The sequence below is a fragment of the Dipodomys ordii genome, unplaced genomic scaffold (assembly GCF_000151885.1).
Source record: "Dipodomys ordii isolate 6190 unplaced genomic scaffold, Dord_2.0 Scaffold36, whole genome shotgun sequence".
NCBI lineage: Eukaryota > Metazoa > Chordata > Mammalia > Rodentia > Heteromyidae > Dipodomys > Dipodomys ordii.
This window is the reverse complement of record NW_012267252.1, coordinates 16,343,023-16,368,724: the sequence shown is the minus strand read 5'-3', so window position 1 is coordinate 16,368,724 and position 25,702 is coordinate 16,343,023. Positions and strand designations below refer to the sequence as shown.

The window sequence follows — 25,702 nt, the reverse complement described above, 5'->3', positions numbered from 1 at the left end:
CCCAGCGGCAGGGACGGGGTTGCTACTGCGGCTGCCTTTTTCCTGTGATTTTTGTATGCATGAATGAAGAGGTAAGTTCACGGTGCTCTTTGGGGCCTCCAAGCCAGAGTGAGGGAGGAGCGCACCTGTCTCGTAGGACACAGTTGCTACCCTGTGGGGGCAAGTGTCCCATGCTCCTCTTGGGGAGCTGAGGGCTGTGGATACTGTTCCGGAAAACACCTAGGAAACTGGGCACACCCACTCAGGTACTTCAGGCCTCCTGTTGTCCACGGGTGCCTCAGCTAAGCACTGGCTCTACAGAGATGTCAGCCAGAGCCTTCGGATGACATAGCAGCATCTCCAGCCTAGTTGGGGGTCAGGTGGCCCGGGAGAGGCCTGGTAGTGATGGAGAAGAGCTGGCCTGGACGCAGACCCTGGCTGGATCGGGACCTGCCTGTCAGGACACATTCCCCGGTTTTTGAGAAGCCACGTGCCTGGGTCACAGAGCTCTGCCAGCTACTCTCCTGCTCCCTGGTCAGCCCTTTCTACTTCTAAAGAGCTCTGTCTTTCCTTTCAGAAACAGCCCCCACATCTACGTATTCATCTCCTGCCCGGAGTCTTGGGGACACAGGAATAACACCTCTCTCCCCTTCCCACATTGTGGTAAGACTGTGTGTGTGTGTGTGTGTGTGTGTCTGTGTCTGCATCTGTGTGTATGCACTCACGCATGCACACTTGCACACCTGCTCGCTCAGGTCAGGCTGCTGGAAAGCCCCACGCATCCACTGGGAGGAGATTAGGAGATAAAAGCAGCCCTGTGTCAGCCACGGGAGCCCTGACAGCTCCCCTGGCCCTGCAGCTCTGGAAGACGCAGGATCCAGAGATTGCAAACCATCCTCTCATTTCTGATACAGTGGCTTCCTCCACTGCAGTGGCCAGCATGTCCAAGGGCCTGTGGCAGAGGAATCGCTTTCTGCCACAGTTGGCCTGTGAGAGAAGACCTGAGCAGGATTCGCCTGCAGGCAGGGGCTGGAGACTGGGCTGGCTCTCCCTCCCTTCCCTAGACCCTGCACTACAGGGAGATACGGCAGGCATGGGCAGCTGTTCTCAAGGGTGCATGGAACCTGCTGGAATAACGCACTGGAGAATGGAGTGGCTGTGCATGAGACGCTGCTGAGAACTTGGGAGCCACCACTCAGGAAGGAGGCTAGCTGTTTTTCGTGTCCTCAGAGCTGCTCACGGCCCTGCATCCTGGAAACTCTCTCCATCCTGGGCAAACTAGGAGGGCTGTTCACCTTGGCTAGGTTCTGTGGTCTTCAAACACTGCATCTAGGGGGAACTCTTAGATGGGGGTGTTAGAGGTTTGTAGTAATGTCCTCATTTCCTGCTCCAGCCAAGAAGGCCAAATACAAAATATGCTGTTTTTGCTGGGCGCCAGTGGTACACACTATAATCCCATCACAGTACAAAGCCAGCCTGGGCAGGAAAGTCCCTGAGACGCTTACCTCCCATTCAGCACCTAAAAAGCCCAAATGGAGCTGTGGCTCAAGTGGAAGCATGTGAGCCTCGAGCACAAAAGCTTAGGGACAGCACCCAGACCCTGAGTTCAAGTCCCAGGACGGGATTATAAAAAACAAAAAAGCTGATTTTATAATTTGGGGTTTTCTATGTTGCTTAAAAAGCAAACCACAAAACAGTGGAACCTTGAGTGGCCTGCCCCAGACCTGGGGCTCAGCGGGGTCAGGCAGGGTCTCCATGTGGCCACACTGCTCATGTGGGTGGAATGCTGCACAGATGGAGAGGGCACTGGGAGGTGTGATGCGCAGAGCTGGCAGAGTGCATGAGGCCGTGAGGCCAGCTGCATGAGGACCCAGGGAGGTCGCAGGGGGCGGGGGGTACATGGAGCTACCAGGCTTCTGCCCAGTGACCACATTTCTGTAATGAATCATTGCATGCACTGTTTATTAGAGAAGCAGGAAGGCAGTGCCTGCGGCCCTTGCCCTCCCAGTTTCTTTCTGCTGACCAGCAGCGGCCCAGGGATTCCCCCAGGGATGCCATGTGACAGACTTGAGTGGAAACCTGGGGGCCCCTCAGTCTGCAGCGAGTGTCCAGCTGGGCAGGGTGGAAGTGTCTTCCTGAAGGCCGCCAGCCCCCCACCCCAGTGCATCACTCTGTATCTGCAGAATGACACTGATGCTAATGACTCCGAACAGCAGACGTTTCTGGTGGTGGTGGCCATCGACTTTGGAACCACCTCCAGTGGCTATGCCTACAGCTTCACCAAGGAGCCAGAATGCATCCACGTGATGAGGTGAGTGCCTTGTGGGGTGGGGCGGGCTTGGCGGTGGGGCAGGCCCCAACCTACGTGGGCTTGGCGGTGTGGCCAGTCCCAACCTATGTGGACTCGGGGGCGGGGCCAGCCACTGGGCTGATGGAGAACAACTCCAAATTCTGGTCTAGCTCAATCCAGTGACCCACTGGGCCACTTTGAGGAGCCATTTTTTTCTCCCATCTGTCAAAACACTGGTTTAATTCTGATTTAGTTGGTGTGTATAGAATAGTTGAAATCTAGAAGGGTGATTTCCTGGTATGTCCTGGGTAGGAGGAGACATCTGTGATGCAGGTGGTCCAGGGGCTGGTTTGGCCATTTTCTGTGTGACTTTAGGCAATTGTTGAACCAGCTAAACCTCAGTTTCCTCATCTGTGAAATGAGGATAAGGGTAGAGCCTGCCTCATGTGGTATCCATGCAATTAAATAAGATTTATGTGCTCAACGCATAAGAAAATGTAGGCAGGGAAGTGGTTTAACACCAGTGGGTGTAGACACCACCAGCTGTGGTGCCAACAGCAGAAAGCTCCGGGCTTGTGAGGGTGAAGCTCAGCCCAGTGGCCCCACAGGTTAGGTTAAAGGTTACCCCCGGGCCTCTGGGGGCGCTCAGGGGTCCATGCTCCCTTCGGGTTTCTAATACACACAGCAGCCTGGTGGCTCTCAACTTCATTATCCCCAGGCTCCAGCACCTTGTGAGGACACTGATCTGTCCTGGCACCAACATTGACTGTCAGAATCTTAACCTGTGACTTTCCTATGGTATCTGTCCCCCACCCCCAAGCTTAGGAAGGCTGGGATGTATCACACCCATTTTCCACCTAGGAGACCTGCTTTAGCTGTATAGTAATTGGCATTCCGTTGACTTTTACTGAGTGATTGTGGAATTCAGTGATCAGATTTTAGGTAGTTTTCTAAAGTGTCTCATACAACACAAGTCATCATAAAAGTGACTCTCACCAAACCTTGATGGAGCCCCTACTTTCTCTGGAAAATCAGAGATGGTGCAGCCAGAGGTCATTGTCATCAGAGGCTCTGGAGAATGTCCGCTCACTAGGAAATAACAGAAATCCAGTTCTACCACCGCATGGCTCCCAGGCCTGGATGGTCCCTTGGGTTGGACCTCTGTGAGTCAGAGGTGCTGACAGTTCTGTACAGCCCCCTGAGATGGAAAACCCAGATGAAAACATGACAGGAATCTATTGGTCAGCTTCCAGCTAGTTCTAGGAAACACTAGTCCCTGGGATGGCCAGGCAATGAAAATAGAGAAGAAAGAGTGACAATAACTTTGAACTTGTTTGCAGGAATACTTACAAGGCAGCACTGTGTACGGCTCAGGCCTCTGGAGACCTCATCATCTCAGTGCTGGGGCTTTGGAGGAAGGTTGAATTTGGTTTTTAATCAGAGCATATTAACATAACCATCCTACAGACAAAGGTTTGAAGGGGAAGCTTAATCTCTTGCATTTAAATCGGAATGAAGGAATAGGAATTTGAAGGGGAAAAAGCGCACGAGGTCATTATCTACCGAGAATGTCTCTGTAGACAGCTGTGACAAGTTCCTTTGTGAAACACAGTGTGCAGAGCTGCTGCCTAGCTTAAGAATTATCCCTGCGTCACCATATGGTCTCCTCAGGGACCCTGTGGCCTCCAGGCTAAAGGTTTGCATCTTGGTGGAGCTTGACAGGGAAATTGTCAGCCATGATTGATTCCAGAGCCATCTGAGCGCCGAGCCTTGTTGGCGGATGGTGCTTAGCTGGCATTCCTGTCTCACTTAAAGATATGATGCCTATGGATCATGTCTGAACCCAGCCTGGAGTGTCCTTTGAGATCCACTTGTTCTGCACTTCTTCTGGGCTCCCTGAGTCCTGCATTCTCTCTTCAACCCCACCTGCTAGCACCTCTGCCTTCTCTGATCTCAGATTCTTTCCCTTGTTTCCGGCAAGTTAGGCAGAATCTATGCCTCTGTTCAGTTCCTACCTTGTTCCAAACAGACTCAAGCCAGCTCTATACGTCTCTATTTGCGTTCAGTGCTGACAGATTAAAAACAGACACAACTACATTACACAGCAGACAGAGTTATGTGAAGGCAGAGACATCAATCTTTCATCCTTATGTCACCAGCATATGGATAAACATGGACTTTGTTACTGAGCAAGAACCTGGCACTGGCCCCTTCCAATTTCCCTCTATCCCTCTATTTCTCACTCCCTTCCCCCTCCTTTTTCCCCTCCCTTCTTTCCTTCTCCTATCCTTCCTCTCTTTTCTCTCTCCCCCTCCCTCTCCCATCTCTTGTGAGGCTAGAGATTAGACCCAGGTCCTCTTGCAGGGTAGGCAAGTTCTTTACCACTTGAGTCATGCCTGCAGCCCTTTTGCTTTTGTTTTTGAATAGTATCTCACTAGCTTTGTCTCAAACTCTGGACCCTCTTCCTTTTACCTCCCAAGTAACTAAGGTTACAAGCATGTACCACCATACCTGGCTCCCTTTTCGTTTTAACTGAGGTCCTGTCTCTAGCTGCTGCTAGCCAGCTGAACTCTCGGGTGTTTCAGAGCCCCCACATCTCTGATGGCTATGATGCATACAGACATTTATGCAACTCTGTGCCTGAACTGGAATTCTGAAAGGAAGCTGGTAACCTCTGTCCTCCTGTGGCGGCAGGCGATGGGAGGGAGGTGACCCTGGCGTATCCAACCAGAAGACCCCGACCACCATCTTGCTGACGCCCGAGAGGAAGTTCCACAGCTTCGGGTATGCCGCCAGAGACTTCTACCACGACCTGGACCCCAACGAGGCCAAGCAGTGGCTGTACCTGGAGAAGTTCAAGATGAAGCTGCACACCACGGGGGTGAGCAGGCCTCACCAGGCCATTCTCCACATTGCGGGGCGGGGCGGGGGCGCGGGTGTGAGAATCCTCCAGCTTAGAGCTGGCCTGATGGCCTTCTGTGCTGAATATCAGGATTGTGCTGGCAGGAGTACAGGGACTTTTTGACTTACAGCTGTGGCTTCTTGGAACTTAACCACCTTCCTGGGCCTGGGAGCCCAGAACTTAGGGGAGTTTGGGGGTGGGGAGGGCAGGAGAGGGAGGTGGTGGCTGGGAGGAGGGAGCATGTGCGGATAGGACATGCCGGTTAGTCACTCACCAGCCTTCCTTCTCTGAGGGCAAAGCATCGTTCTCTAGCTTGTCTCCATCTGGGGGTCCTACCCATTCCCTCTTTTTTCTTTCCGGCCCTAATGAGCATCCTCCACCATTGTTCTACTCTGTGTCTGTCCTTCTTCCCACAGGGACCTTTCTCACCGTTTTTAGTGACCTCTGCTGCACAGCATCTGGTAGCATCTGTACAAAGTTCCCAGCCCCTTCTCCCCTCCCCACTCCAGAACCATGTGCAGCTGCTTTGGCCTCTGGCCTTGGAAGGGAGGCAGCCATCCTGGGCTCCCAGTGGATTGGCCTCAAAATAGGAGGTCTTCTATTTTGGTGGTTTGGTTGGCAGCTCAGCAGGAATGAAGCCGCCTTCCTTCTGCTTAGTGTCACATGCACACAGTTGGTGTGATCTAGGTGTCCACTGGTGGAAGGGCTCCATGGGTTGACCATGAATATTCACGTGTGGCTGTAGTATGTAAATCTCAATGGCGTGGTACCTGCCGCCTGTCCACTCTTCCTGTGCTCTTCTGTTGCTCTGAAACCTCTGCTTCCAGAAGAGCCAGGACAGAGGAAGAGAGGGAGCGAGGGAATGGGGGAGCTGTGAAGGTGGGGCCTGGAGGGACGGCTGGGCCTCTTCTATGGTAGGATACCTGTCAAACTTGGGGGAACACAAGGATGTTTGAGGCCCCCCCAGAGCCAAAGGCAGGTTTCTGTCATCTCACCGTTACTCTTTCCCACCAGGACCTCACCATGGATACAGACCTGACAGCCGCCAATGGCAAGAAAGTCAAAGCCCTGGAAATCTTTGCCTATGCCCTGCAGTACTTTAAGGAGCAGGCACTGAAGGTAGGGCCACAGGTTGGAGCCAGTCAGCTGGTCAGCTGGTGTGATGACGGGCCAGGGGCGCTGGGCCCCATGGCTACAGGAGGGGCAGCCTGCAGGGAACAAGCCAGGGCTGGGGTCAGACGTGTCCCCGGATGCTGCTGGCAGTAAGGTAAGATGGTGCCACTACTTTGGAAAGTTTGACAGATCCTCTAAAAGACAAATAGAGAGACCATAGGACCCAACAATTTTCCTAGGGGAGGTACAGAGAGAAATGAAAACACGCTCCCATAAACATTCGTGTGCAAAAACGTTTATGGCATTATTTGTAATAACTGAAAAGGAGAAACAACTCAGATGCCTATCAGCAGACAGAAAGGTAACTAGAAATGTGGCATGTCCTCACAGAGCCGAATTATTCAGCCATGGAAAAAGAAATGGAATACAGATTCATACTACAATATGGATGCGAAACTCAGGCGAAACAAAAGACACCGGGTACCAAAAGCCACCTATTGTACATTTCTGTTTGTAGGAAATGTCTAGAACAGACAAAGCCACAGAAAGCAGATTAGTGGTTGTCAGGGGTGGGGTGGGCGATAGGAGGAGTAAGGACTGGCCTCAAAAAGCTGTGGGTGATGAAATAAATCAGATCGTGGAGTTGGTTGCATGGCCTTGGAGCAGACAAAAGCCTACTGCTATATACACATAAAGGGTGAATTCTGTCATTTGTGAATTATAGCATAGGTTAAAAAGGCAGACAGGAAGCTCACTTAGCAGCTGTCTTGGGCAAATTACTCACCATTTCTGAGATTGACTTTTCTAACCTGAATAATGGTATTTAAAAAAAAACTTTGTGGTTCACTGGATGTTAAATGAAATATGGGCCATGAAGTGTCCTCACCGGGCCTGGTATACAGTAGATGCTTGACAAATCGTGGCTGTTAGGGCTGTGTTCCTCCTTTCTCCTCCCTCCCCCTCCCCCGCTTCCGCTGTCTTCCTTTCCCTCCCTCCCAGTGCCCTACAGCCTTTGGGAGAAGCTGACAGTTTGAGCCCCCATGGATCACCACTTTGGTTTAAATGTGTCCCTCCAAAGTTCATGTATTGGAGACTTAGTCCCTAATATATATGTTAATGGCATTTGGAGGTGAGGCTTTAGGAAGGTGGCTAGATGAGAAGAGATCATGGGCCTGGAGGCCCCATCGTGGCATTCGTGGTTTTGTAAGAAAAGCGGAGGGACACTCCAGCTGGCACACTTACTGTCTTAACCTGCGATGTCTGCTGCTGTGTTAGGATACATCAAGAAGACCCTCAGCTGAGCAGGTGCCAGTGCTTGCGTTAGACTTCCCAGCCAAATCAACTTCTGTTGTTTATAAAGTTCCCAGCTGGTGGTGTTAGTCATAAACAGAAAATAGATGTAAGACAGTCACATTCACAGAGAATTGTGACCACGCTGATCCACAATGCCAGAAACCTAGGAATTTCAAGTGGAATATGGCTGCTTACTCAGGGTCTCCTCCTACAGATTTGGGGTGAGGGGTATGAATCCGATCATTTAAGAACCCTGATGTTTTGAGCTTCGTCCAGACCGAATGGGGAACTTCAGAAGCAGCAGGTCGACAGGAACGCTATTTGTGAATTTGTCTCCTCAGCCATAGGGGCTCCAGGGAATGGGCTGCCCTCTTCCCTTGCCAAAGCCCGAGGTGATGAGGTGGGGGCGGAGTCACGTGGGAGCCGTGCGGCCCTCCCCGTGCCCTGGCCAGGCTTGCGGGGAGGACACGCTCACATGACCCGAATAAGCTCTAACGGAATATCCACCAACGACATTGAGTGACAGAAGTCACACGCACGAGGCTGTCAGCCATTCTTGGAGGAGCCTGAGGCACACACTTCTAAACGTGGGTGCCTTTCCCTCCCAGGAACCTTTTCCTCTTCCCCCTCCTCAGTGGGCTGGAAAGCCCACCACTAAGCCCTTTTTCTAGTTCAAGACTTGAAATTAGCCTGTATGATAGCCAGAAGCCTGCTTGGGTCTTTCCTGACATGTCAGTTGTATCACCTGCTTGTGTGTGTGTATGTGTGTGTGTGTATGTGTGACTGGCCTTGAACTCAGTTCTATCACCTGCTTGTGTGTGTGTGTGTGTGCCTGGGCCTTGAACTCAGAGCCTCAGAACTCTCACTTAGCTTTTCTGTTCAAGATGGGTATTCTACTACTTGAGCCACACCTCTACTTCTTGATTTTTTTCTGGTTAATTAGAGAGAGATATGAATCTCATTTCCTGGCCTCGGCTGGCTTTGAACTGTGATCCTCAGATCTCAGCCTCCTGAATAGCTAGGATTACAGGCGTGAGCCACCAGTGCCTGTCTTCCATCATGTGCATTTTAAAAACCCAGGGAGACCTTCAAGAAAACAAAAACAAAAATGATTTAAAGAAAAAATATCTGCCTATATTGCCCACAGGCAGATTTTTTAGAAAATATTTTACAGATGTGCTTGGTACTACTAAACTGTATACTTAGAAATAGTAAAGATGGTACATTTTTTTTGTTGTTTGTTTGGTTTTTTTTTTGGGTCCGGTCATGGGGCCTGAACTCTGGGCCTGGGCGCTGTCCCTCAGCTCTTCAGCTCAAGGCTAGCGCTCTACCACTTGAGCCACAGCGCCACTTCTGGCTTTTTTCTTTTTGCTTATGTGGTACTGAGGAATTGAACCCAGGTCCTCAGGCATGCAAGGCAAGCGCTCTATCACTGAGCCACCTTCCCAGCCCAAGTCTTTTTTTAAAAAAAAATAATTTTTTTTGGGGGGGTCTGGTCATGGGGCCTGAACTCGGCTTGGGCGCTGTCCCTCAGCTCTTCAGCTCAAGGCTAGCGCTCTATCACTTGATCCACAGAGCCACTTCCAGCTTTTTTTCTTTTTGCTTATGTGGTACTGAGGAATCAAACCCAGGTCCTCAGGCATACAAGGCAAGCGCTCTACCACTGAGCCGCCTTCCCAGCCCCAAGATAGTACATTTTGATTCCTGTATTTCTACCACAATTACAACTTTTAGATTTTTTTAAAAAAAAGACAAAAGAAAAATAAAGTTTACTGACAAAAGAGGACATTAATTCAGTGGAAGGGTGGGTCAGACCCACAATAACTCTGTCCCATGATTTTCCCAGTCTCATCTCTCAAGTAGTTAGGATTACAGGCCTGAGCCACCACGCCCAGCCTAACTAGACGCTTGGATGGGCTAACAGACATGAAGGCCCATACAGCACTCACAGAACTTGGCCCTCACAGCTCTCAGTAAACGAAGCTATCAGTCCTCTTCACAGTCCTCTCCAATCCACAGATGGATTGTCCCCATTTTGTAGAGAGGGACACAGGATCAGGAGATTGTCACTTGTCCCTAACTAGGAAGTGGCCACAGCGATGTCTCTCTACCTGCCTCTCTCCTCTGGGGCCACGTTTGGGGGAGCGGGAGGATCTCAGACTCCCTGCCTGCTGACTCTTCAGAAAGCACGTGTCCTTCTCACCAGCAACGCCCCTCCACCTGCCGCCTCTTGTTTCCCCTTGCGTTAGGAGCTGAGTGACCAGGCGGGCTCGGAGTTTGAGAACTCAGATGTCAGATGGGTCATCACGGTTCCTGCCATCTGGAAACAGCCGGCCAAGCAGTTCATGAGACAAGCTGCCTACCAGGTGAGGGCAGAGCGCACAGGCCGCTGGTGGAGGCCAGGAGGAGGCCTCTGTGGGAAGGAATAGGCCGTGGCTCCTGGGGCGAGCTGCCGCCTGCAGGCTTGGGCTCAGTTTTCTTTGTGTATTTCCAGGTTATGTATCCTCAGCTGAGTCTCCGAGGTGCATGGGCATTTCCTGTGGGTAAATATAACTTAAGAGTCTTAAGGAAAAGGCGTGGGGTCTATTTGAGAAAGGATATTTGAGGAAGAAAAGAATAAAGATGGAATTCTGGGCCACGAACCAGGCATTTCAGTCAGCTTGGTGTGGAGGCGGAAAATAACGGCAGCGGGAAAAGAAGAGCCTAGGACGGTCCTCTACATGCTTTCCTGTAGGAGCCACATGGGACTGTGAGGGAACTTGGAGAGGGGTGAGTGTTGCCACTGGCAGCCTGGCTGCATGGTGTGCCGGTCAACAGGGCGTTTGTCATCCTCTGAGACAGGGCCCTCCATCCCTGAGAGCATCAGTGCCACAAACCTTTAAGACTTTCAGCTCACAGTCTGCAGGGAGCTGGTACCAGGGCAGGCTTCTAGGATGGTCTGAACTTAAAACAGCTGGCCATGTGGCCCTGCTATTCTCCAGAGGCAGACCTGGCTCTGGAGGGCTTCAGCCCCTCCCCTGGGGCCCGCTTCAAATCTCTGTGCCTTGGAGTCAGTGTCTGAGTCTTTAGCCTCAGGCCTGAATGGGGCCCGTCGCCAACAAAACAGATGTCTCCTTGCCCCCTTGATCACACGTCTCAGGAACCACATGCCCACCTTTGCAGAACCAACACCGAGTCACAGAGTATGTCTGGGTGGTCACGGGAGCCCCAGGGTTATGCATTGCCTTCGGTGCTCAGGGCTTTCTCCCCAAAGAGCATGCAGAGTTCAGTTCACACATGGTCCAGGGCAGGGAGCATCCCTCCCCTCTCTTTCTCCCCTTCCTGAGCTTTCTCCTCTGCTCTCCCCTCCATCCATCCATGCAGCGTGAGAATCTGGCTCTGGGTATGGAGCTGCCAAAAATAGATTTGTTTTTCTAGGATTGAAGGAAGAGGGAGGGAGCTCCAGAAACAGGCAATTTCTTTAAGAAGACAGGAAGATGGAATGTAGTCTGGTTGGCCAAAGAAGCCCTGACCATGACAGAGCGGTTGCTGCAGTGTCAGCCTTCAGAGACAGCCCCATGGTGAGATGTCGGGCCACAGCCATCTGCAAAGACACCGCCCGCGCTCTGGGCTTTCCTGGGGAAGGAGATGTAAGGCTCATGGCTTCCACTCACAGTTCTCAACCCATGGGAAGACTTCAGCCACAGATGTGTGACCTGTCAAAAAGGCCCACAGCTTTATGTTTAGCCTGAAGAAGAAATTGGTGCCGAGACCAGTCAGCAGGTCAGCAGGAGGCACCCTGGGCCCATCTCTTTCTGAGATTGTGTCTCTGAGCCAGTGGGGCAGGAAGAGCACCCCACATTGGGGCACCTGTGAGGGAAGCCAGGCAGGGGAGGGGACAGTGGCCTTGGCCTTGGTGGCCTACAGGTGGCCTTTCGGACAGAAAAGGATGGCAGCTCCCAGCAGGCCTACACGTGAGCAGTGTTAAGGAATGTAGGGAATTTGCTGTCTGAAGTTCAAGAACATACCATACATAGAGTAGGTAACTTTTTCCTCTGTTTTTTTTTTTTAGCTCATGGTCAAGTAACTCATAATTTTTGAATTGCAAGAGATGCACTGCGGGCATCACTGCTTGGCAGATCTTTCTGTAGTCTCGTTAGCTTACCCTGTGGAAGAGTCCCAGGAAGAAAGGAAATGAAGTTTGCTACATCTCTCCACCGCCATTGTTAATACAGAATTAGGAAATTACAGCAGTTCCTCTGACGGATAATTTTGTGGGTCATCTTGACTGGGCCAAAAGGTGCTCAGTTGTCTAGTTAAAAAATGGTGGTTGGTATTCCTGCATGGGCGTTTTGGATAAGCGCAACCTTTAAATGATTAGACTGACTAGAGCAGATGCCCTCCTTCCTGTGGTTGGGCTGCCTCTGATCAACTGAATGCTCGAGTAGGGTCAAGGGCTTTCCCCTGAGTGAGAAGGGCTTCCCCTGCCTGTGCCTCAGAGCTCAGACACTGGTCCCCCCCGCCACCTTCTGACTCAGACTGAGACATTGGCCATTGGCTCTTCCTGGGTCTTGAACTTGAACCTCTGACCTTGGACAAGATCTCTTGGGTCTCCAGCTTGCCAGCTGCAGATGTTGGAACTTATCAGCCATCATAATTGTGAGCCAAATCCTTGTAACAGTTCTATTTGTTAGTATCTGTGTTCCTTACTAGTTCCATTTCTCTGGAGAATCCTGGCTGACACAGGACCCAAGGGAAAAAAAAGTATTAACCTCAGCCTGGCTTCTGAGGATGCTAGGTGTCCATCTCTGTGGACTGGGTTACTGGGTGGGCGTGTGCTTCCTTCTACAAGTTCGCCACTGCATGCCAATCCCTACACCCACCGTGCCTCCAGCTGGCCTGCAAAGAAGCCCGGAGAATGTGGCCGAATGTGGGTGTCATCAGAACAATGGAGAACTGGGCATGCCCACTCTGTGCATGGCACACACAGAGACCCTCCTAGGCTTGGAGGACTCTGTCACCAGGGCACAGTCATGTGATGCTGAGTGCCACCCTCCCACCGGAGGGCGTGAGGTCTGGAGCAGATGTGGGATCACGCTCTATGCAGCATCGTCAGCTCTGGAGCTGGGGGTCTCTGCTCAAATCACTTCCCACATCATCTACATCATCCGTCTCTTAGACTCGGTGCTTCCTGCAGCAATGGGTTGAATCTCCGTCTCTGATGAGGCAGGCAGGATGCCTACAGACCCTTTGCCAGTCTCCAGGGACAAGACAGGAGCAGAGGGGACAGTTGATCCGCTTCTGAAGCCTTTGGGAAGAAATGGAAGCAGAGGAGAGTTTGTGATGAATCTGAAATGGGAGGAAACTTGGGCGGGAAATAGTCTAGTTTTTTTTTTTTTTCCTGAAGGCATTTTGCCTAAAATGTGTAACTCTAGTAGGTTCCAGAAACCTGCTAAATAAATGATGCTACCATATGCATGATGATGTCATCTAACGGGAGGCAAGGCAGCTGGTATTTGCTTCTCTGGCAGAACAAGCTGCCATGAAAAAAAAATAATCCTGTCAGGAGAGACAAGTGCAGCACGCCCCGCCCTGGTGCAGCCGGGGCCCTTTTGAACTTGATGACAGACTAGCAGAGCACTTACCTGATGTGGCCGTTTTTCTCAGTCGTGGACGCAATCCCATTGGCAGGTTTTCCTGGCAGATCGGAAAGCCAAGGAAGAGCTGGGGAGCCTGTTTCTTCTGAGTGAGTCACGAGAACAGCTCTAAAAGCAGCCCCAAGGCTGCTCCTGCTGCCCCAGATTCCTGGGGAGTCAAGTGGAATAGCAGGCTCTTGCTTCCGACATTTTCTATTTGGAGAATCCTCAGATTCCTCTGTGGCATGCTTCTGTTCAGCTCAGCAGAGACAGAGGGCAGAACAGTGCAGGATGAAGGGCAGAGCCAGGGTCATCTGATAGAGGTGAAGGGCCTGACAGGGGCCCCAGCGGAGGGAGAGCACACATCAGTAACTAAGGTTCCAGCTCCAAAGGCAGAGCCCACCGACAGAATGTTCTATTTCCGCTCAAGTGCCTGAGCAGAATGAAGCTTACAGTCCAGGCAAGGAGACCCCATCGGAGATGAAGGTGTCCAGGATGTTGGGGGTCTGGTTGGTTCCTTCCCCCTTTTCTCCTGTCCTTGAAGGCCGCGAGTGGCTCCGGATCCTCCTGGGGAGATGGTTTGCGCAGAGCGAGCGGCCCTTCTCCCCTGCCCGCCTCGCCCCTGCCCCCAGTGCTCCTCTGTTTGCCCTCTTAGTCTTACTGGGGAACACGAAAGAAACTGGGTCCAACAAAAGGGTTTCCCAAACACTTGCCAACACCTCCCTCATCTTGCTGCTGCTTTGCCTCTGCAGTGGGGTTCTCTTCACCCCCAGTCCCCTCCTGGAGCTTCTCCCAGGTGCATTGGGGAGCCCCTACCTCTGTGGAGCCGAAGTTAGCCCAGTGGGGAGGGACCGATGAAAGACGCCCTCCTGTGGGGTACTGCGTGTGCTGTTTGGGGCACACTCAGGTGGCCTGGGCGTTGCTTCTCAGTGGCAGGAGGCAGGAGCTTTGGAGCAGGGAAGACCATCTGCCGTGTCCTATTACCCAAGCGTTTTCATGCCTGTGCTCCTTGATTTGATTTCCCATGTAAGTCAGAGCACCTGCTCAGAATCTCAGGTCCAGGGTGGGTAGAGGAACGAGGAGCTTGTGGGCAGCTCTTTCTCCCTCCTGTCTGCTCGGCCACAGGCCTGGCCTTGGCTCTCGTTGGCATCCGGGGACGGCTGTGGCAAATCCTACCAGGTAGGCTAACACGCCCACGGGACCAAAGGTCTGTAATGTGTCTCGGAGCTGCTTTCTTCCTTCATGCAGAATCCCTGGGCTCCACCCAGGGCCCCATCTCTCCCAGCTCAGTGTCTAGTCTCAGTTTTGGAAGAGAGCACTGCAGAGCTATGCCTTTGTGCCCTTCTCTGGGGAAGCTGCCATTGGGCTCTATTCCCCCAGGAGGTCCTGGGGTGTTACGAGGCTCGGATGGAATGCTTAGTTGCATGAGCCATCTTCAAGGAGGGGGACCCATTCTGTTTTCTGCTGTGGATTTCTTCCTTGTGCACCCTCCAAGAGCTGCGATCCAGAGCTCTTTCCACTCCTGTTGGCATTCCAGGTGTGTGACCCCATCTGCTTTTCCCTGGACATCTTAACTTGCAGCTGTCTTGCACACAGTGTGTCTGGTAGGACCCATGGAAGAAAGGGAAGCTGGGGCCGAGGGGCTTTTCATTGCTTGAACAGGGAGCAGAGGGAAACCGCTCTTGCCTGAGTCATGGACGATATTGTCTAAGGGCAGACACAGCTTCTCGGATCCTTGGAGCAGGCCGATGGTGGGTGTGGATGCTACCGTGTTGGTGGAGCAATATCACCTTTAAGTCAATGGAGAAGGGAGTGTGAGCGACACATGGGAGTTTTGTCACAGTGCCAGGCCCAGGCACCTCGAATATAGCTCAAGTTAATCAGAGTAGAATTACTGAGGGAGTTGCAGAGCCCGCTCTGAGGGGATCAAGACGCCACCAAGTGCTGGCACCGCCACTCAAGACTGATGCTCAGCGCTGAGTCTCCTGTGTCAGAATCCCTCTGTCCTGGGCAAGCTGGGACCTTGCACCTTTGGGTACAAAGCTCCAGCGGTCTGTGCATTCCCAATATTCTAACCCAGGGATGCCCTGCCTCCCTTGCTCACCAGTGAAACCACCTGAGTGCCTCTGCCCATAGCCACAGGCTTGTAAGAAGGCTTTTGTTTACTGGTAAGGGTTTTGTTTTGTTTTGTCTACTAAACCTCAAACATCTGGTGTAGAGCATGGGGAGGGGTGTGGGTATGACAGTTCCCTGGGCATTGACAACAGAGAAGACGCACAGTGGAGACAGGAACAATATGTGTTATTTTCTATCCTGATCAAGCTCTGAAGTGAGAGTCCTGCTCTGGCTCAGAGCTGGGGGGAGGTGAGCAGGGACCTGGACATGGGTCAGGGCTCCTCTCTCTGAGCATGCTCACAAGGGTGGCTCTGGGGCCTCCTGGATTAGCTTTCCTTTGAGCCTGGAGTAGCCATGACTGGAACAGGTCACATGCCACAGAGAAGCATTTCTGCCTTCTGTCAGCCAAGTTCCCAAATGTTTGCAGATAAAAGACTGTAGATGGGAACTTGGGGGCTGAATTCTTCTGTCATTAACATGATTTATTTTGCTGGGCACGGTGATGCATACCTGTCATCCTAGCTACAATGGGAAGCCAAAAAATAGGTGGATCATGAACCAGGTAGATGCTTGGGCAGGAAGTAAGACTCTCTCTCAACAATACCCAGTGCACATCAGTGCTGGAAGCGTGGCTTGGACACTGAGTGCCTGCCTAGCAAGGGTGAAGCCCTGAGCTCAAAACTCCAGTGCTGTAAGAAATGTTAAAATGCTTCTGTATTATCTGATCTAAGCATGTATTATATGTATAATTCACACTATTGCTGTCCCCAGCAGGCAGGTGGCAGAGCCCCTCCCGGCATGCTGAGGACTTCTGGTCGGATGTCCAGACAGCAAAGTCACATGCCGGCCAAACTGGGGTCTACCAGCCCTAGGGCCTGCTCTACCTCAGTCAGACTATGAGGCCTATTATAACCGGAAACAGATCACCTTCCTTCCATCCCGTGGTGTGTTTCCAAGTGCGGGACCTCCACGCCGCCATCCCTCTACCACTTGAATGTGGAACCCATCACCCGTGTATCCTGTCATCTCCGCCCTGGTCCGTCTTCATTCTGGGCCAAGCAAGCCTCAAGTGCAAAAGGTTTCATGGCTAGAGAGCCTTGCATTTCTTGGGGATGCAGACCTATTTTTATGGACACACTGAGGTGTTTGGGGGTGCAGCACCCAGTCACCCCTTTTTATGAGCTCTGAAGAGGCCTGTGGAGGCCATGTCCCAAGCAAGCAGAGTGAGTGTCCTTTCTTGGGAGTGTCGGCATGAGGCCTGGCGTCCTGCGGTTGGGCCTGCCCTGGCTCCTAGCTCTGCTTCTCTCTTGCAGGCGGGCCTGGCCTCCCCGGAGAACTCGGAGCAGCTCATCATTTCCTTGGAGCCCGAGGCGGCTTCCATCTACTGCCGGAAGCTGCGGCTGCACCAGATGATCGAGCTCAGCAGCAAGGCGGTGGTCAATGGGTACCGCGGCAGTGACACAGTAGGAGCGGGGTTTACACAGGGTACCTCTGCTCTCTCTCTCCCTCCCTCTCTGCCCCTCCTGAGCCCTGAATGTTCTTCTACTTGGGATGATGCAAAAGATACTTAGTGCTGGGTGGAAGAATCAGGGTACCTAGAGGGTGGGGACCTCCCTACTCAGGACCCCGATCCACCAAGTATCTGGAGGGGGACTTGTTTGTCCTCAAGAATCTGAGGGGGGAACCTGAGAGCAGTTCTTGGCCTTGCCTTTTACTAGGCTCTTAATCTTTCTTGCTGATTAACTGATTCTTACTCTCATGTAATTTGCCTGTTATTAATTCCTCCATTAAGACTGTTGATTTGCCGCTGACTCATTGGGCTGCCTCGTGTGTGATGAGCTCATTAAGGTCCTAATGTAGCTGCGATGTGTACTTGGTTGTAGGAAGTAGCGCCCCCTTGTGGAAGTCTAGTGTGGGCATTTGAAGGAGCTTTTTCTCCTCCATGGTTACCTACATGCAAGATGGCCACAGTCTTGGTCCCCAGCATGGCTTTCCTCAGTGTCCATATTCCTCGGGTCTATCTAGGCTTCCAGAGGTTTTAGATGGGCTAGATCAGGGTCAGTGCACCACCAGGAGTGTAGGTGCTAGTGGGGTGTGCTGGGTCCACCCCAGCTCTGCTGTGCTGTCAGATGGGGGCCTTCAGAGCAGACATGTGTCTGTCACCTACACCCACTCCAGGCTGCCCTGGAAGGTGCCAGGCCCGTGGAGACGGGAATGAAGACATCAGTAAGGATTGTCCCCAACAAGCCAAGCCCGTTTTCCTCATAGCCTACACCATAAGCTTGAATTTCTACTCTTCAAAGCCCACCCAAACCTGCCCAGAAGAAATGCACATTCCTTCCCGCCATGTACTGGGGTCTTCTGCAGACCACCCATTGCATTGCTCCACAGAGTGACTCCCCAGAGGCTACCTCTTTACGTTTTAATCCCTGGAATTAGGAGTCTGTGAACCTCAGTCACCGGGCTGTACATAGAGCTTTGCGGGTCACCTGTCCCGGACTATGTTAGCGATCCAATTTACTTGAGAAGGAAGGAAGGTAGCTTTGCTTTAAAGCTGAGAGATGGATGGATCCCTTTCTAGCATCCCCACAGGATGCTAAGGTCAGCCCTACTGCCAATAAAATCAAATGCATTCGTGTTTCAAGTACTCAGGACAGTCCATGTATTTAAACCCGCTTATTGTCTCACTGGGAAGAAGGATGGCTCATACATGTAGATTCATGTCAGAGTCAGCTGCCTTGCTTTGGAAGTGTATGGCCCTTCTGTCTTAGGGGGAAATCTGGCTTTGAATGACAGACTTCCCTGAGAGCTCAGTTTGGGGTTTCTTTTCCTTTGACTTAGCGCTTCTCTCCTCATGCTATTGTGTGTGTGTGTGCGCGCGCGCGCGTGCATGCATATGGTTTGTGGGATCTGCTGTTGTGTGTGCTTAGAGGGTTTTATTTGGTTTGGGGAATCCATAAAACTTTGGTCATAATGCCTTTGCAGGCAGGTATGGAAAATTATGAGGTGAGGAGCCCGGGTGGTGTTTAGCCAGGTGCTTCTAGACCTGCTTGTAGGCTGCTAAGGATCAGAGCCTGGCGGGTGCCCGTGGGAGGGGGGGCAGCTGGCAAATGGGCTTTGCTGTGGGCATTACTTGACTCCTCAAGGATTTAATGAACTCAATAAAAGGATACATTTGTTTATAATCTTGGGTTTAATCTGCCTAAAGAATGAGATGATATGTTGGGAGCTCAGAACGTATTAGCCTCGCCTGGCTGTTTTTTATGAATGCCATTTTGTGGGCCATGGAGATAGTTTGGAAAATCAAATCCTCGCTAATGAGGTCTGTTCCTCGCATTCATTTAGAGCCAGCGAGGGGAGCAGGGAGGAAGTGTGAGGCGCCCGCTCGGGGTGCCTCCCTCTCCACTCTACCCCGGCACTGAAGAACTCAGCACTGCCCAGACTTCCTGAGGCCCAGGGAAGTCGTTTCGTAAACCGGGCTTCACTGTGCTTCTTGCAGAAAGAGGCAGGGGTGAAGAGTGCTTTATTGGATAACCATCCGTTTCCTGGACCATTTGAAAGCACTCGCTTGGAGACCGGAAGAACAAAACCCAAAGCACATGGTGGGGGAGGGGGAGGAGATGGATGGCACAGGTTGCCACGGGCTTCACCTGCTCGGAATCAGTCATAGAGCCTGACCATCAGGTCTTACAGTAGGTGCTTTGCCTTCATCATCACCTACTGTGTGCATCTGTTCTGCATTAGAGAACCAGAATACATTCGGAACTAGTCCCTCCTCTGCCCATGAGAAATTTAGACCAACTAGTAATACTCCCTATTTTAAGAATGAGGAAACCCGAGACGCAGTGGGGTTAAAGGATTGGCTTGAGGCTGTCTTTTCTATGCTCTGTTGCTTCCCAGGTATTTTCCAAAGCACCTTGCCCATCCCTAGCCATCCCTTTATCCTGGTTTTTCCTACAGATTGTTAAATCTCAAAGACATGAGGCTGTGTGGGCTGAGAGGATATTTTGGGCTGTAACACAAGAGTTGTAGGAACAGCAAGTCCTTTAACCTCTCTGACCTGGTTCCCTCATCTGAACATAAAGATGATCACTTGTGCGCTGGTCCAACCCACAGCAGAGGTGGTGGACGCCCGCAGAGGTTGACCCCAGGATTTCTAACTGAGCTTCACAGTTCAGAGCTTTGCCAGGTTCGGGTGCCATCTTTGGTTGAAGCACCACCTTGTGGCTGCAGAGCACATTGGCTTGAAGAGAGTCAGGAAATGGCTCCCCAATCTATGCATTTATCTAGGATCTAGGTCGGGGAAACATAACCTACATCCCTTATATTCCTTGACCAGAGATTGTTTTCACTGAGTGCCCTGATTGGCACGCTACTTGGAGCAGCAAAGCCAGGCAATTGGCCCTTTGTCATTAACCCATAGAATGGTGTCAGCAGAGGTCAGAATGTCCTCTGGGTGGGCTTTACTGCTGGGTACAGGCGAGCACCATGGAGCAGATGAATGGATGAAGGCTGTCAGAAGTTGCTGCTTTTCCTGGGCAGAGCTGGCTTTGCAATTACTAATGTTGCGTCTCGTCATCATTTCGGTCAAGTGTCAATAGACCTTCCATTCCTGCACCTGCTCACACTTGTCTCCACTGACTACTGATGACTGTCTGCCTTTTCATGCTTTCTTACCCATCATCATTTTCTTTCTGTCGGCCACTAGCGAAGGAACACATACGGCGTAATCGGCAGAGCCGGACTTTTTTGGTGGAGAATGTCATAGGAGAAATCTGGTCCGAGCTGGAGGAAGGTAGCGTCCTTGAACTTGAATGCTCTTTGCCCTTGTTGGATTATTTTTAATGTATGTGTGCTCCTCAGCACTTTCCCCTCGCCCCTAATTGCATTCCCAATCATTCCTTTTGTTTGTGCTTTGATAAAAATGTTCAACACTAGTGGCAGAGCCCTTTGGGGGAGCTACAGTTTTGCCTGCTGTAAAACCACATAAACGTTTCCAAAGACAGGTAGGGGCGGAGGCTTCCCCATCCTGGAGAAGTTTTGCTTTGGACAGCAGGTAACGGGGTATGCCAGGTGTGTGCTTTTGGTCATCACGACTCGCTCCTCTGGGTTCTTTATCATCTATACTTAGCTGGCCTTCCTGGGCTGATGTGATTGCGTTCTCTAAAGTCATGAATAACCTGCTGTGCTTCTAATTAGCAAAACCACTGTGCAAATGCGCGGGTTAATGCACTTAGCTAGGTACACCAGTTGTTTTCCACCAGCATCTCTGAGATTGGGTTGACAAGTGTTCTCTCTAAAGGATGGCTGTTTTTCCACTAGGTGACAAGTATGTCGTTGTGGACAGTGGGGGAGGCACTGTAGATCTGACAGTCCATCAGATCCGCTTACCAGAGGGCCACCTGAAGGAATTGTATAAAGCAACAGGTGAGCCAGTACACGGCTGCTTTTCCCATCCCTCACAAGGTCTCCTTCCCATACACTTGTTTTGTTTATGTCAGCCTTTTTCAGTGTTGTTCTTCTCCATGTCACCAGGATGTGGACCATAGCAGTGGGGACACTCACACCTGTTTGAAATTGGAAAGAAAAAAGTGTAGTTAAACTCATTGAGTTTTGGCATCAAGGGAAGGGGTGTGTGTGTGTGTGTGTGTGTGTGTGTGTGTGTATACGTGTACACACGCCAGTCCTGGGGCTTGAACTTGGGATCTGGGCTGCTGTCCCTGAGCTTTTGTGCTCAAGGCTAGTGCTTTACCACTTGAGCCACAGCTCCACTTCCAGCTTTATGGTGATTAATTGGAAATTAGAGTCTCATGAACTTTCCTGCCTAGGTCGGCTTTGAACCATAATCCTCACATCTCATCCTCCTGAGTAGCTAGGATGACAAGTGTGAGCCACCAGTGCCTGTAAGGGAGTTTGTTTTTGAAAGTTGTTCAAGGACATAGTTGGAACCTACTGCCATGTATGATTTAGAATAAACTCAGGCTTGTAGAGGTCTCAATCACTTGGATCTAGGTTGCCACAGCAGAGAACATACATGAATAAAAGGCAAAAGATCTCGAGATCCCACAAATCTTTCCCGTGCTGTGCATCACACAGACATGAGGTGAGACCCGCAGATTTCCCGGACTCTGCCCTTGGCTTTCCTTGGATGCTCCTCGTTAACTAAATGTGTGGCTCATATTTGAGATGTTATTGCCTTACAACAGTCTATTGATGAGAGATTTCTGCAGGAAAATGTTCTCCCCATGGAATGAGAGCAACTAAGGGTACTTAAATAACTATAAGCTGTGGGCTGCTGCCTGTTGGTGCCTTGGAGAAGAGCACTGGGAAGGCTGGATTATCACAATTCAGATTCAGTTTCTGGTGTGTGTGTGTGTGTGTGTGTGTGTGTGTGTGTATGTGTGTGTGTGTGTGTGTGTATGTGTGTGTGTATGTGTGTGTGGGGGTGTATGTGTGTGTGTATGTGTGTGTGTGTGTATGTGTATGTGTGTGTGTGTGGGTGTGTGGGTGTATGTGTGTGTGTATGTGTGTGTGTGTGTGTGTGTGTGTGTGTGTGTTTTCATTGTGGGCTCCTGTTTCTTTCTCCATTCAGGTGGACCCTATGGATCCTTGGGAGTAGATTATGAATTTGAAAAGCTTCTGTGTAAAATATTTGGCGAAGATTTCATCGAACAATTCAAGATCAAACGTCCTGCAGCCTGGGTGGACTTGATGATAGCGTTTGAATCTCGGAAAAGAGCAGCCGCCCCAGACCGAACGAACCCACTGAACATCACCCTACCCTTCTCCTTCATCGACTACTACAAGAAGTTCCGCGGCCACAGCGTGGAACACGCCTTGAGGAAGAGCAAGTAAGCTAGCCTTGCCTGTGTATGCTCTGAGTCCCAGGCGGGAGGGAAGCGGCTGTGGGCTCTGAGTGCGGATCCTACCCACTAGCTGTGGGATCTTGGAGAGTGACTCAACTTGGGCGAGCACTTCAGTTTTCTTTCTTTTTTTTTCCCCCATCTGGAAAAATGGGAGTAATAATCCCCTTAGCTTCAAAGAGTAGTTGTGGACATGCGATGAACTCACTTGTGTGACGTGCTTAGCACAGTCATTGGGAATGGTTCTGGCCACTGCTGCAGTCCCAGCCCCACAGTGCGTGTTCACTAAATGCTCAGTGACTTCCATGAGAATCTGACTTGTCTGCCAGCCCGTGTTCATCACTCCGTTTGTTGAAAAGATATTTCAAAGCCCAATTTAAAACCCAGTAGACAAAAATCATAGATTTTTAATGACTTTAAAGCTGTTTGTTGAGCCAGGCAGGGTGGCAGGCGCCTGTAATCCCAGCAGTGAGGAGGCAGGAGGAGGAAGATGTCTAGCTCAAGGCCAGCTTGGGTACAGAGAGACCCTGTCTCCAAACAAACTGACATGTGTTTGGTACCCCAAACTTGCTTAAATGTTTTCCCAGACATCACCGTGACATTGTTTAACCTTGAAATCTTCCCTTGTGAGGGAGATGAGACAGGTGCAGGATGAGAAAACCAGCTTTGGCCTTGGAGAAAGTGGAAAGCGACAGGCTCAGAAGCTGTAGTTACTCAGGGGTGGGGTCAGACTGGCACCCAGCCACACCACGAATCCATGGTTCTCTCTGCTCTGTACCACCGCTGGGTCTTTGCTAGAGCCACGAGGCCTTCCCTTAGGAGTAGACTTATCCCCATGATGTGACACTGTGCAGGGCTTAGAAGATGCACCTGAGCATACAGTTCATAGCTAAGGCAGCACTGCAGCAAATACATCCTACAGGCCTTTCCTATGCATACATCGACTGCTGCCGGTAGTCCTCCCAAAGCCAGAGAGGTCCCTCCGTCCCCTCCTTGTGTCTTTCGCTAGGCTTTGGCCTTCATTGCGCTTGGGGGAAGGTCAGTATAGTAAAAAGCTAAGGGACGTGCAAGAGGCTGTGTCTCAAGCAGAAGCGGTTGGCTCTCGAGCTTCCGAGGGTCCAGGTCCTGGCAGCGTGAGGGACTTGTTCTGAGGGTGCCGTTGCTCACACCCCTTGCTGTCTATGCCGATGAGCCAGGGCGCTGTGCACTCACTCATTGCTTGCTCCTCTCTGTGGCACATTTCCAGTGTGGACTTTGTGAAGTGGTCCTCCCAGGGGATGCTGAGGATGAGTCCAGATGCCATGAATGCCCTTTTTAAGCCAACCATCGACAGTATCATTGAACACCTCCGTAAGTATCGGCCAGTGCCTGGTCACCTGTGGAGGTGTGTGTGTGGGGGGAGGGACAGAGCCATAAGAAGGGGGCCCAGCATCCCCAGCCAATCAGCCACAGGCCGGCGCTGGGAGGGGCTAGGTAGGCTGTGGGCGTGTCTGAGGGAGGTTGCTGGGCCCAGGCTCCAGATGCTGCTTCTCCGATATTGAAAAGCAGCTGAGACCCTGTCCTCCCCGAGCTAACTGTTAGCCTCCAAAGCCGGAGAGCTGGGAACTGGAGTGACAGGACAGATTAGAACTCCTCACCCTGCTGAAGGAGCTGGCACTTAAGCCAGCGAGAGTCTGGAAATGCTGCTATCCCACGGTCTTGGCCTTCCTCAAGGACCTAGGGAGGCCCATTTGTCCAAACTCCTCATCCTCACCCCACACCTCACCTGCGGCTCAGAGCCCCTGGTAGCAGGAAGACATCTTTATCTCGATGTACCCACAGAACCGTGGGTGAAGAGCCCTGTAAGAATCTTCTTCCTTCCTGAGCACTGACTTCTGTGTGCACTGATCCGCCCCTCTGGTAAAATGCCCTTGCTGGCAGCAGCGGGCTCTGGTCCACAAACCTCTCCACAGGTTGAGCTCAGCGAGAGGCTCTGGTCCACAAACCTCTCCACAGGTTGAGCTCAGCGAGAACTCGGGGTCAGTGGACTTAGGCTTGCCAGCCATCCAGCTGGCCGAGTGATGTAGTCCATCACACACGCCGAGACAGCCCAGCTGCCTTCTCCTTGCTGGCTCTTGGTGACCCAACCTCCTCCCTCCCTCTTCCCTTCCTCAGAGGACCTGTTTCAGAAGCCCGAGGTGTCCACCGTCAAGTTCCTCTTCCTGGTGGGGGGCTTCGCCGAGGCCCCGCTGCTGCAGCAGGCGGTGCAGTCTGCCTTCGGCGACAAGTGCCGGATCATCATCCCTCAGGACGTGGGCCTCACCATCCTCAAGGGCGCCGTCCTCTTCGGCCTGGACCCCGCTGTCATCAAGGTGCGCCGGTCCCCGCTCACCTACGGGGTGGGCGTGCTGAACCGCTACGTGGAGGGCAAGCACCCGGCCGAGAAGCTGCTGGTGAAGGACGGCACCCGCTGGTGCACCGACGTCTTCGACAAGTTCATCTCTGCCGATCAGTCCGTGGCCCTGGGGGAGCTGGTCAAGCGGAGCTACACCCCAGCCAAGCCCTCGCAGCTGGTCATCGTCATCAACATCTACAGCTCGGAGCAGGACGACGTGAGCTTCATCACCGACCCCGGGGTGAAGAAGTGCGGCACGCTCCGCCTGGATCTCACGGGGACCAGCGGCACAGCGGTGCCTGCCCGGAGGGAAATCCAGACCCTCATGCAGTTCGGGGACACCGAGATCAAGGCCACAGCCGTTGATATAGCCACGTCCAAGAGTGTCAAAGTGGGCATTGACTTCTTAAATTACTAAGCATCCCCCCCCTGCCACCTGTCCCCTTGGACCTGACTCATCTGCATCCACTGACCTCAACCTCGGCTGCCCTTGACCCGACCTTGACCCTTCTCATCATTGCCCACCTGAATTTCAGCAAGAAAGATGAGACCAACCAGGGTGAGAAATAAGCATTTCTCAAGGACACTTTGGAGTCAGAAAAACTGACAGAAATTAAGATCTAGATCAGGGACTAGGAAATGCAAGGATCCTAGAAAAGCAGCTGGTTTTCGTAGGTACCAAAGTGGCAAAAAGAGAAAGTCACTTGAGGAGATGGAGTCAGTACACTTCCCAGCACTGATCTGCTTGGCTTTGAACAGATCCCTGTAGTGTAGAATTGAGATCTATTGAGCAGGAACAAAGCTTCAGCCAAGGACTTTTAACCTTTAGGATGGCAGACAACATAAAATATCACCCATCTGCAGTGAATCTCTTTTCACACTTGCAGTGGGGTTAAAGTGGCAATTCAGTGGGGATTTGGAGTGGTTTTTGTTTTTTGTTTGTTTTTTTAGCTGGTGGAAGAAGATTGCCTACACTGGGCATTATTTTAGTTTCTTTAAATTCCTAGGTTTGGTGGAGAATAACAGCAGCCTTGGCTAGAATCTGGGAGAGTAAGAGAGCGGACAGCTTTTCAGCAGGTAAAAATCTTGCTTTGGTGAAAATGGATGTCCCAAGAATTTCTGGCTTGCAGTACTCCTTTTTCACCTGTGGGGGCTCCC

At 51.6% G+C, this 25,702-nt stretch overlaps 1 protein-coding gene across 1 annotated transcript; it reads left to right on the top strand.

The window, feature by feature from the left end:
- Positions 1 to 560: 560 nt before the first annotated feature.
- Hspa12a (heat shock 70kDa protein 12A) lies at positions 561 to 25,322 on the top strand. The gene is made up of 11 exons (XM_013017643.1): positions 561 to 642; positions 2,163 to 2,290; positions 4,964 to 5,150; positions 6,186 to 6,290; positions 9,827 to 9,943; positions 16,621 to 16,792; positions 20,016 to 20,102; positions 20,630 to 20,734; positions 21,900 to 22,158; positions 23,417 to 23,520; positions 24,325 to 25,322. Exons 2-11 carry the CDS (start codon positions 2,286 to 2,288, stop codon positions 24,960 to 24,962), a joined length of 1,779 nt encoding a protein of 592 aa, XP_012873097.1. The 5' UTR covers positions 561 to 642; positions 2,163 to 2,285; the 3' UTR covers positions 24,963 to 25,322.
- The last annotated feature ends 380 nt before the right edge of the window (positions 25,323 to 25,702 follow it).

What these genes read in the sequence shown, in the direction of transcription:
- Hspa12a (XM_013017643.1), top strand. An exon ending in TGAAGCTGCACACCACGGGG is followed by an intron (nt 5,151 to 6,185) that starts GTGAGCAGGCCT and finishes CTTTCCCACCAG; the next exon opens with GACCTCACCATGGATACAGA. An exon ending in CTGGTCCGAGCTGGAGGAAG is followed by an intron (nt 20,103 to 20,629) that starts GTAGCGTCCTTG and finishes TTTTTCCACTAG; the next exon opens with GTGACAAGTATGTCGTTGTG.